The 12,661-nt window shown below is 30.8% G+C and overlaps 1 protein-coding gene across 34 annotated transcripts in view; it reads left to right on the top strand.

Moving 5' to 3' along the window:
- Positions 1-11,611, top strand: part of LOC129809514 (TLD domain-containing protein 2) — a 116,205-nt gene extending 104,594 nt beyond the window's left edge. For 33 of the 34 annotated variants that reach the window (XM_055859413.1, XM_055859414.1, XM_055859415.1 and 30 more), the window contains 4 exons: positions 4,006-4,127; positions 4,205-4,364; positions 9,248-9,417; positions 9,498-11,611. In XM_055859413.1, the coding sequence (XP_055715388.1) occupies positions 4,006-4,127; positions 4,205-4,364; positions 9,248-9,417; positions 9,498-9,633 (588 nt within the window). In that variant the 3' untranslated portion in view covers positions 9,634-11,611. Of the gene's footprint in view, positions 1-1,571; positions 1,931-4,005; positions 4,128-4,204; positions 4,365-9,247; positions 9,418-9,497 lie in introns of those variants that run through there. The other variant, XM_055859431.1, reaches the window with a different exon arrangement.
- Positions 11,612-12,661: the final 1,050 nt, after the last annotated feature.

The raw sequence follows: 12,661 nt of genomic DNA, 5'->3' as shown, positions 1-12,661 counted from the left end.
ATAATTCAAGAAGAGTTACTGCGTGAAATTGCTCCAAGTTAAAAAAAAATGTCTTTTCTAAGTTAATCTAGTCGATTTTTTTTTTAATTTTAATTATGTGATAAACAGGTCTGCTGCTAATGACCAGCGCATAATAACTTTTGTTTGTAAACATGTTTTCAAAATTTCCTATGAGAATGAGCGAGATGACTAGATCTAGATCTCACTCACTCTCATTGAAATGTCAAAAATATGTTTACCAAACAAAAGTTATTGTGCGTTAGGCATAACGGTTCATTTAGCTTGCCGAATAGCGGATCAAGCTAACTTATCGGTACCGATCTGTCGATCATCCAAACTAAACGGTACTGATCATACGATCAGGACAAACACTTGTGTGTTTGTCCTTTGTGTCCTGCTTCTTGCGAGGTAGGGGACTTGATGTTGACAACCCCGCATACCTTTGACGTAGCCCGTTATTGGGCAAGACATGTGTGAACTTTATACCTCGACACAATTAATAATACGATCATGAAGACTGATCAGCCCCTTGTGATCATTCCGATCATTCTATCATGAAGATTGAACGACGCCGATCAGCTGATCATAGAAACTTATCGACTCCGATAAGCCAATCATGGACGCTTATCGGCACTGAAGTGAAGAGTCGATCATGGTGACTGATTGCCCGGATCGCCCAATCAGAGCAACTGATCAGCGTCTATCAGCTGATCTAATACTCACGATTCACTCACTAACTCTGCTTATTTATCCACTAATTTTAAGTTATTCGCAGTATTCTCTGAATTGAATTTAATTAGCTCAATATAATAAGAACTATCCATGAGGTCATAGGATTTGTAATTTAATCACTTAAAATAAATTCTTAGACATTTCCTTATAATTGAAGAAGTCACACTAGTGGAAATTTAAATATCTTCCGGTGTGTAAATATAGAAATCTACTTTGGTTGCTGATATGAATAAGATTTTAAATAAAGGTGATATCTAACACGGGAATTTTGCTTTGTATTCAAACTCAAAAGCCCACGCAATATTTATCACAAAATGTTGTTGTGGATTAACCTAGATGAAATGAGATGAACTCTGTAATATTTAAACTGAAAATGTTATTCATAAACTTCTTGCCATTAATATGTAATCTTGTCTGTTAAAGATATGCATACGAAATACGTTATTTTTAGGCACAAATGAAGATGGCAAAAATAAGTCTGTGACACTTGATTACAATATTAATCCCACCTAAGATGATATATTGTAGTAATATTATCGTGAATTCTTCCTCGGTGTCATCAACATATCATTTTCCACTCCAGGTTCTCTGCATTGTGCCTAGAGATGTGACAACAATTCTCAGAAAATTGTGTGTAGAAGAAATTCAGGTGTATGAAAGAGTAAGATAAGATTAGATATTTTCTTCTAGTGTGATATGACTAGTCACTTGATGCTGTGCACTCATGGGGATACATATACTTTTTTTGCTCAATAAAATACTATTTTTCCCCTCTTATTTTGTACACAACAATCACCGTGTGAGGTGCGAGAGGGCATTGTGTAGTGAATATACAGTGTGTATGGATATAATTTGCGTTTCAACGATAATTTTACGTAGACACGAAGGAAGAGATTCTCTGATGCAGACGAGATCTGTTAGTTCTATTTACGCGTTCGTAAAGATCACAAGTGTTTGCGAGATTTTTTGATCAAGAATTGTTTTATATTTAAGTGGGACAAGTGTGTAAATGACCGATCATCACTCAATTGTGATCAATTGTAGAAATTGCGACAGTATTGTTAGAAGAGGCTGAAAATTGAATAAAAGTTATTTTAAATTATTTGAACGAGTGAAATTCTGTCTTGCGATCAGTGAAATAGATCTTTCAATTGATAAAATGTGCGAGCTTCTAAATCCAATGTTACTTGGACAGAAGGTATTTATTTGTTTTAAGAGAAATATTTTATCATTTTGAAATGGGAAAAATTCTCTAATGATTTCAATGAGAAACCAAAGATTGATCTGTACTATTCGTAATCAAATGTTCTATATAATGAATACTTTAGTGAAGGGAACATGTTACATAGACGACGCATGATTGATACTAATTATTTGTATACAAAAGCTATTTTTTTTTCTATCAAATAAAATGTATGGCTTTCCGGAAAATTCCATCGAGTGATCTCATAGCAAATCACAAATCAGTGTTGATTTTAGATCTAGCGCGATCACATAAGAGTATTGAATGTGAGTAATGTGAGTAATATAGTCGGGAATTTACTGATAAGCATATTTGGTTTTGTGGAAGCTGTGATTCTTTAATCGTACTTTCGGTTTGAAAGCTGAATAGAACGTTAATTTGAAATAAAAAGAAAATAAGATTAGTGCACTGTATTATTAAACTTGATGACTACTTCGAAGACTACGATATAGAAAAGTATAGTTCTACTATTGATTTATCCAAAAACTAACTTTCTTAGTAAATATGAAACTATCACGTCGTATGAGCTCTCAAAATCATCTTTGAAACTGATAAACGTGTTGAAAAATTTTCAAGACGATATATTTCGTAAATGGATTACCGAATTTTCAAGCTTAAAGTTTTTTTCTGAATGATTTCATGCAAACATATCTCTGATCCCATTCCATACTATTCAAAGGTGACCTGGAATTATACTACTCCGACTGATATCTTATTCTAGAATAATATATCACACAGAATTGAGAAATTCCGATTCACGGAATCGGAATCTAGATCTTAAGCATCTAGGACCTAGACAGTTAAATTAGGCGTAGGCAATTTAAATTAAGTTACCGAATTTTTTAGGCTAACTTTAAAAAAACTTAAAATATTTTCGAAATAGTGGACAAATAATCATCACAGAATTGAGAAATTTCGATTCACGGAATCGGAATCTAGTTCGGATCTAGATCTAGACAGTTAAATTAAGCGTAGGCAATTTAAATTAAGTTACCGAATATTTTAGGCCAACTTTAAAAAAGCTTAAAATATTTTCGAAATAGTGGACAAATAATCATCTCTTGTGGATATTAGATCATTTGGCGAAGGATTTTTGATCTACTAGATTACAGTATCTGCGCAGCAATATGATAAATTCAGCTTTAAAAGGAAAGAAATACTAGAAAATCAAACGCAATTAATTAATCAAACGAAAAAATACGTAATTTAACCGACAAAAATTCATGCATAGAAAATTACTCAACGTGATCATTCTCAGTCAATACTCTTTTTATGTTCTTTTAAGAAAAAAAAAAAAACAGAAAAATGACAAAACACTTTGTTTTGGAGTATCCTTCAACTTTGAAATTGTCAATTCTTTTTTTTTTTGTTATTTTCTTCTTGAAAATGACTTGAATGTTTGCTATTTGTGAAAAACATGTTTCTTTTCCCTAACATCCTATTTTTTTTTACCTTAATAGTTTTTAAATTGTGGCAAAATATTAGGCAGAAAGTAATAATTGTGCTGTAGATGTATAACTATTAGTACTAATGACATTTTTATGTTATGTATGTAAATATCATTGAAGTGACACATGATATAGGAAGTTACATAGATATACACACTTACCGCAAAAACAAAGATATACAGAAATAAATAAATACATTTATTAGATCAGAATAAGACGTTAATTAATCATTTTGTCATTAATTCTGGAATAATAAAATAAATACAGATATATATATTCATAAAGAAACACTAAAAAAGACACGATGAAATGTATGTTTATGTGAAAAGAGAACGAAGCAAGATCGAGCATTTTCAAAATTGTCAATTGGTATTTTCTGTAATTGTTTGATTTTCACTCTCTATCTTTTTTTTGTTTTAGTTTCACTTGTTATTTCGTAAATCTCTTCAACATGATAATGTAGAAAAATTTTTTGTTGAATTATTATTTAACTGTTAGATTTTAATGTGTTTCTTTTTTTGTGGTGACTTTAAGGAAGAATTTTATTAATTGAATGTGTTTTCCATCCTGACAAATTCTTAGGTGCTGTCCATGAGTGCAGATGATTATCGCAAATCAGCGCTCTTCCCAACAGGTTCTTTTGATCTTGACTTCCCAATTCCCGATTTAGTTGGACAAACAGAAATTCTAACAGAGGAACACAGGTAAATGATGCAATGTTCAATTAAATTTTTCTCAATTATATCACTCTGACGTTCGTTTATGATGTTTGCTATTTCAGGGAAAAATTATGTGGCCACCTTCCAGCTCGTGCTGAGGGATACTCGTGGTCATTGGTCTTTAGTACTTCGCAACATGGTTTCTCACTTAATTCTCTCTATAGGAAAATGCACAGGCTCGAAAGTCCCATTTTGATTGTGATACAAGACACAGGAAATAATGTAAGATTTCTATCCATTTAGTATTATTTTTAGATTTTCTTTTAAGAGCTTAAACGTGAATAAGTTGTACTTAGCAACATTTGCAATTATTCTGTCATCTATACAAATTTTTTTCCTTGTGTTTCCACTACAATCATTTTCTGCCACTTGCAGTGTCAGTCCAGACATAATTTTGCAAATTGAACTTCATTCTCCCGTGCAAATTGAAAATGTGTCAGGGAGATATTTTTCCACGGTTTTTGCTATTTAATTCAACGTTTTTTTTTACCAAGACAATTATATCCTTCAGCAGCCGCCACGCGGTTTTTGCCCTCGTTTTGCTTATGCAATATAATTGTGTAATCAAATGAGATTATTTGGAGAGATAAAAATAGGGTGAAGTAAGATTTTACGTACTATTCGATTTTCTATCAGGTTTTACGGATGTTACTAGGGGGAAGTGAGGCACCTTTGATTTGTTACAGCTTTGAAATTGGGATTTTTATCCTATTTTTAGGTGGAATTGGGCCTTATCATGATATAACTTAGGTCAACAAATCAATTACGAAGCTAAATTGCATTATGATAAGGCTCAATTTAATTTAAAAAGAGGTGAAAAAAACTCAATTTCAAAGCTGCCCCAATTCCAAGATGCCCCACTTCGCCATAATGAAGACTTGATTTTCTATTTAAATATTTTTACGAGCAGTTTAGACTTCCAAAAATGACTGAACAAAATTCAAAAAATTGATCAAAAATATTTGTCCTTTCTTTAAAATATATAAAAAAGCGTGCTAAAATTTACAATTCATATAAGATTACACTCTAAGTAGGGAGAAGTAGGGCACTTTTGAATTGGTAAACCTTTGAAATAAGTCTTTTTTTCAAATAGATTTGAGCCTTTTTCCAAAGGTGCTCCACTTCCCCCTATTTCATATTATACTTTGTCCTGTAAAATAAAGATTATTAAACTCGGCAAAGAAATTGACTTATACAATCTTCAGTACTCATATAATTATTCACCATAGGTTTTTTTTATTTCTCACGATAATTCTAAACTTCAATTATTGTGAGTCAGATTATCACAGAACAATTAACTACTGGAGCAATTAGAATAATTTGTATTGAACAATTAGTTTTACTATTTACAATTATATTGTGAGAAAATAATCTTTAATATTTTTTATTTGTGTGACATTTTCATTATTATTATTCATCACAATAAACCTTAATAATTTAAATATTCTGAAACAAAAAATTAATTTCAAATAAAACTGAAGATATTTTCTTTGCTCACAACTGGAAAAAGCTGCTTAAATTACGTCTTGAGATTTTAAAATATTACCGAGGGTTTTTTGTTTTTCTTTTTTTTTTGGCAAATACTTCAAAAACATCTTCTTTAAGTATTTGTAAATTACGATTTAATTTGAATGGAAATGTCGCGGTCCTTAACTCATTTCAACAAGAATAACTCTTATTTTTAACTTATCAAAAAAATAGTCATTTGATTTATAAATTTATTGAATTAATTTTTTTCCGTTTTAATCACATGTTAAACTTTCAAGATCATTCATATAAAAATATAAACGCTAGGTCGTAGATTTATGAAACTAAAAAGAAAAACCATTGTATACAGGGACGTTACTCTATCCAACACTGGGAAAATAAAAGGGTCAAATTGATCCTTTTCAGAAAAAATGAATCATATTTGATCCTTTGAAAGATTCACTTGTATCTGAATGTATTGAAATTTTGTATGCACATTTATCACGATAAATTATGTTATATTGTAAACATATTATTCATATCATATTTCTCTCATATGAGCGAACACCAAAGATGACTTTTTCATTGTTTTTATTCGTTTATTCCGGAGTTAAAAAAAAATCGTCAAAATAGTGATTCTTTCAAAGGATCCCCGGTGATCCTTTCATTTTTATCAGTGAATGATCGTGAAGCCCGGCGTGCTTTGGCAAAAAATGTTGTACTTTCTACATTGAGAGAAATCCGAAAAAGTTAAAATAACATTCCGGAAATGTTAATTTTACCCTGCACTATTGATCCGAAATCGGTGTAAATATTACCCTTTTCAGGTGTAATAGGAGTTAAATTAACCCTTTTTCATGTTAATTTTACCCTTAAAAAGGTGTAAAATTAACATTAAAAAATGTTGATATATTTTTGCACATGAAAAGTGTTAAAGTTACGAGGAAAAAAAGTTAATCGCACCCCCTTTTTTTCTCAGTGTAGAGACTGATCTACGAGAAGATTTCCTTGTGTGGCTTGATAGAATTTCCTTTCTGTAGTTTAATCAAACTTAATGTCCTGATAATTCGAAACTACAAATTTTTATTTTGACAAGAATATTTCAATTCAATTTATTGATCTCATTTTCATATTTCACTTTTTTTTCTATTTACTAGAAAATCGTTATTTCTTTTTAATTTATTTACATACTAAAGTTCGTTTTATGGCCTCTACACACTAGAGACATTTATGTCCATATTGAAATAAATTCCCTACGCTTGTGTAGGAAAAACTCTTCAATATGAACATAAATTCCTCTAGTGTGTAGAGGCCATAACACTAAACCTATCAAGACCGGTCAAATTGACCAGTTTACAAACTTTTTAAATTTCTTAAAATATGCATACAGTCAAGTGTGCTAATCCTGGCGTTTCGCTATCTGGATCGTTTATGACTAATCCACTTAAAATAATATTTTTATTTTTAATTCCGTAATATAGTCACTACAGTAACATAATATAACTATTCAAGTTTGAGAAAAAGCAAAAATAATATTTTTATCCATTAAATAAGTGAGTGTAATCGACTCATTTCAATCATGTACCAGCTGGGTTCTTTACTAAAAATTTTCTAGCAGTGATATTTTCGCTAATGACAGCTAGTTGATTGAAAACATTTATTGTTTTTTCCTTGTGAAAAAATATTTTAAATCCAAAGGTTTATAATTAAAAGTGAATTAGCGAAAAGGCGACCCAGTTAGTGCATGCTGACTTATTTCAGTATTGTTATTATTTTATAAATTTTCTTTAATATTTTTGATAATTTTTTTTATATTATGTTTCTGAATGAAACAGTGAATAATTCTATGGATTTAGAAGAAGTAAAAAAACAATTTCATCAGTCCGAAAACAAGCGTTTAAGTAGCACTCTTCGGAAAACAATCCAGTTACCCTAACTTACTATATATATAATATATTTTTAAGTGTTTAAATTCAATTTTTTCGCTTTTCCAAAAAATATTTGTTGAGTATCCTACTTGCCGCTGTCTGTCATTTGACCGAGCGGGCGAGGAAAAACGACCATAAACGGTCAGTAGGTTTAGTGTTAACTATTTTTATTACAATACGACCCAATCGGTGGCAGCCAAAATCCCGATAGCCAAAATCCCGAAAGCCAAAATATCGAACGCCAAAATCCCGAAAAGGCCAAAATCTCGAAAGCCAAAATCCCGAACGCCAAAATCCCAAATGTTCAAAATCCTGAAAGGGATTAAATTATATGGAGGAAAATGTTTAGAATAATTTCCCAAGACACAGAAGATTTTCCCTTTGCCTCCAGCAAGCGCAGATGCAATCGCGGAAGTAGCTATGACACTTTTAAGATTTCAAGATTTTGGCTTTCGGGATTTTGGCTTTCGGGATTTTGGCCCATTCGGGATTTTGGCTTTCGGGATTTTGGCGTTCGGGATTTTGGCGTTCGGGATTTCGACTTTCGGGATTTTAACCGGGACCCGACCCAATATATCCTGCAAATATTTATGCTACTCAACGAGCAAAGTTAGCTGAAAAAAGCAGCGAGTTCAGCATATTTTTGCTGAGCTTTCGTGAAATTTACAATAAATATGAGTTGGGGAGACTGGGGCAAAATTAGTCATGGATGCTATTAGATATTGGAATGTTAGGGGAAAGTGCTCTCCCTTCGAACGTTCATGCCTTCGAATAATGTGAATTTCTTTGTTTTTCGTAAGATATTTGTACTAAATTATCACGGAATTATCAAAAAATGATGATAAGCCAACTAATATTTCATAGAAATGTATAAGTCTCTTAGGAAAACTAAAAGAAAATTCACATTCTTCGAAGGCATGAACGTTCAAAGGGAGAGTTTTTTCCTCTATAGTTTGCCTTACAAGGAATATTGAAGCAACCATAATTTAATCGAAGTTAACACCTCCCTTCCTATTTTTTAAAATATTTATAAACTTTACGGCGTTATCACACTTGCACATTAAAATTTTAATGTGATTCACATTAATTGTCGCTTGTGAGCGTCCAAATATGTTATTTGTGTCTTTGAGTCACTTAATATTTGGGGTTTTTCTATTTATTGATAAAGAAGTGGACTTGGCCTGCAAAAATAAGTTTAAATTTACCTAAAGCATAAATATTTTTCACATTAAAAAATTAAAGAGAAAATCGCATTAATTTTTCGCATTAATGCTATGAATTAATTTATATCAAATTTTGCGGGCCAAATCTACCTTTTTATCATCAAATAGATCAAATTTTGAATATAAAATTATTCAAACACACAAATTACATATTTGGACTATCACCAGCGACAATTAATGTGAATCATATTAAAATTTTAATGTGCAAGTGTGATATCAAAGTTATAGTAATATTTTTTTGTGAATTATACGTAATGAAACATTTCATTTGCTGATTAATTTTGCCCCAGTCTCCCATATGTTATTATAGTATGAGTATGTAGATGAACAAAAGATCGTTGCATTTCAAACAGTTTGACGCTCGATTTTTTTTTATTTTTCGGGTGATATTTCGGTCCCAAACGCCCGAATTTGAGGATTAAAAATTACTAAAGAGTAGACATTGTGGATGATGAAGGATTAATGCAATTGTCGCTTGTTGTTGCAGGTGTTTGGAGCTCTGACTTCATGTTCTCTGCATGTTTCGGATCATTTCTATGGCACCGGTGAATCTTTACTGTACAAATTCAATCCCAGTTTCAAAGTTTTTCACTGGACAGGTGAAAATTTGTATTTTATTAAGGGCAACCCAGAGAGTCTGTCAATAGGTGCTGGAGAGTAAGTTGGAAATTTTGTGATATTTTCTTTTTTTTGTTGGGAATCTGAGGAGATAATTTGGGTTTTGGTTGATGTTTTAGTGGTATTTTTGGATTATGGCTCGATGGTGATCTCAATCAGGGCCGATCACAGCACTGTACAACGTACGGAAATGAACCGTTGGCGCCACAGGAGGATTTTGTTGTAAAAACACTTGAATGCTGGGCATTTGTTTAAAGAATGTCAGTTTACAGTTTAGTTTGTCTTAATATTTCTTTTACTTATTTAAATACATTCTCCTTTTTTTAATTCATTAATTTTTAGTGAGTCCATAAGTCATATATATATAAAAAAAAAACAAACATTTTCTTTCTGAGAGAAGCAACTATCATAATTTACATTGAATACTGATGCTGAAACTTAAGTAATATTTAAGATTATACAAGTTGTAAAATAAATAATATTCATGATAGTGATTAAGGAAGCAGTACTTTGAAGTATTGATGGAGTTGCTTGAAAAGAAAAATGGGTGTCCATGTGCGGGGGATAGGTAGAAAAGACAGGCAGAAAGGCCAATGATGAGTGAGTAAAAAAAAAATCAGTGAATTTGATTCGGAGAGAGGATGAAAAAAAGATAGAATATTTGCAATGTGGAGAGAAAATTAAAAAATTATTATGTTATTAATATATTTTTTAATTCAAATATTAATATATTTTTTATAAATGTATGTGATATAAATTGCGTTTAGAATGAACAACACTGTAGTGAAAAAAAATAACTAATTCAGAATTATTACTGTAAATGGAAGAAACAAGCAAAAATTATTGGAAAATATTATGCAAAAAAAACAATTGTGGTAATAGAAGCAAAAGAGGTAAACTCTTGCATAGTGGAAAATATTCACAGATTATTTTTTTCTAAAATGCAACACTTGACATAAAAGTGTTTGTAGTGAAAAAAAAGGACAACCAGAAGTAGAGTGAAATATTGTGATGTTTAAACATTAGGCAAAGGCAAACAAAACATACAAGTGGTGATGATGAAAAATTTTCAGGGATTCCTCCCCCTTTAAACCAATAGCAAAATGACAAAAAAAGTGAAAGCTTAATCCAATTTAAAAAGAAAACATAAAATATTAAGAAAATGCATTTTGGTCCCAAAATAGACGATATTTTCTAAAAAAAAAAATTACAAACGAATGACATGCTGATTGTATTCTTAAGCTCCATGATTAGAAAAGAAAAAAAAAACAAAAGAATTTGAAGAGAGATTAATAAAAAAAAGAAGAAATATATTTTGGTCAATTTGAAGACAAGAATATTATGCTATAATATATCATAGTAATTTAAAAAAAAGTAATTAGGCAAAACAGTCTACTAAAAAAAAAGATGCGTTAGTGAATCAAGAAAATAATGCAATGTTCTGACAACGCTAATTTCCTACTAATTGTAGTTGTTTTGTGTATTAGAAATTGGCGCATTTCATTACTCTGCAGTGATTATTTTGCATTCAAGCTCCATCAAAGAGTATTCAAATGATGATGCAAAAAAAAGTCCATCGTAAATGAAAATAATTTGCGCTTATTTCAGTAAAAAAGATTATTAAAAAAAAAACATTTGCATGTCTGTAGTCGTTGAAAGTAATCAGCAAATTGCACAAAATAGCAACTAATTGTTTCAGTGTGTTAATTTAAAAAAAAAAGAAACATACTTTTTATTTTCAATAGATTAAATGAAAACCCTTCACTAATGATTTGTAAATCGTTTTGGGATTTTTTTCTTTAGTAGCTCTATTGACATATTAATCGATGATAATTTTTTTCAAGGACAGAAAAAAATAAGTTTTATTTATTTTAAACGCAATTTCAGATGGATTATCGCAAGAAATTTTATATTGTTGCATGAAATAGTTGCATACAACTATCACAAGTTTAATTATACTTGTGGGAGAGGTATGTTAATTTCTAGATAATTCATCGATTGTGTTACAAAGTTTTTCTTTTTTTTTAATATTGAATAAAATTATTTAATAAATTCCAATAATTTCAAATAGAGGAGAGCTGGACAGTTTTTTTTTTCATAGAAAAAAAACTATTACTACATTACTCAATGAAATGTAACATTATAAAAGATGCTTGTTTGAGAAAACAAGCATCTTGTACAAGTTTAAAGCTTATAAATAAGCATAAAAGTTATACTTTACATCAAATAGAAACCTTTTTTTTATTTGGTTCATACATCTCATCTAATTTTATTTTCAACATTTTCATCTGCTTGTTTCTAATGGATTAGAGGATTTATCAAACCTGGGTTAATCTTCGGCGCCTTTTCACCGTGACTTCAGGAAGATAGCACATAGTAGATGGAAAAGTAGATCTTTCTTGGTTCCTTTTCTTTTAATTCTTTACGCCGTTTCGAGAATAGACTCGAAATTGGGCTTTTTTCTCATATTTTTAAATAAAACTGAACCTTACTATGATATAATTTAGCTCCACAAACTAGTTGTAAAGCCAAATAAATTATGATAAGGCTCATTTCCATTTAAAAATAGGAGAAAAAAGCTCAACAAAGGTGGCCCACTTCCCCCTACACTGAGAAAAATCCGAAAAAGTCAAAATAACATTCCGGAAATGTTAATTTTACCCTGCAGATTTATCCAAAATCGGTGTAAATATTACCCTTTTTAGGTGTATTAGGGGTTAAAGGTACCCTTTTTCATGTTAATTTTATCATTAATAAGGTGTAAAATTAACATTAAAAAATGTTGATATGTTTTTACACCTAAAAAGTGTTAAATTTCTGAGGAAAAATGTTAATCGCACCTTCTTTTTTTCTCAGTGTGCAGGCGATACTGTGAACGTTCAGCTGATTCTGTGTCAGTGTGTTGAATGGTTAACTCAAAGAAAAATTGTGATCAAGTCCAAGTGCAGTGTAGTAGCAAATCCTTTCCATTACCTGCTACAACCCATTGAAAATTCAATCAAACGTTCAAAAATGTCCAAAATCGATTTAGAGGCATTACCGCGAAAAATCCTGAATTTGCTCCGTTTGTTTTGTTCTAGGCATGTTCCAAAGTCAATGTCTTTTCATAATGTTTCTGCGATCTTTTCTGGTAACTTTTTCTAAACTAATTATGCTAAAAATGAATCATATCAACGGGACTGTGATCTTCCATCATGAACAAGCTCCTCTCGAACATCAATGTCCTTCTTTTGGGAGAAAAGCTGATCAGCGGTGCTTTTGATTGATCTGAAGCTACATTATG

This window comes from Phlebotomus papatasi, chromosome 1 (genome assembly GCF_024763615.1).
Source record: "Phlebotomus papatasi isolate M1 chromosome 1, Ppap_2.1, whole genome shotgun sequence".
Taxonomy (NCBI): domain Eukaryota; kingdom Metazoa; phylum Arthropoda; class Insecta; order Diptera; family Psychodidae; genus Phlebotomus; species Phlebotomus papatasi.
Note: the sequence above shows the minus strand (reverse complement) of the source record. Positions and strands in the feature narration are given on the sequence as shown.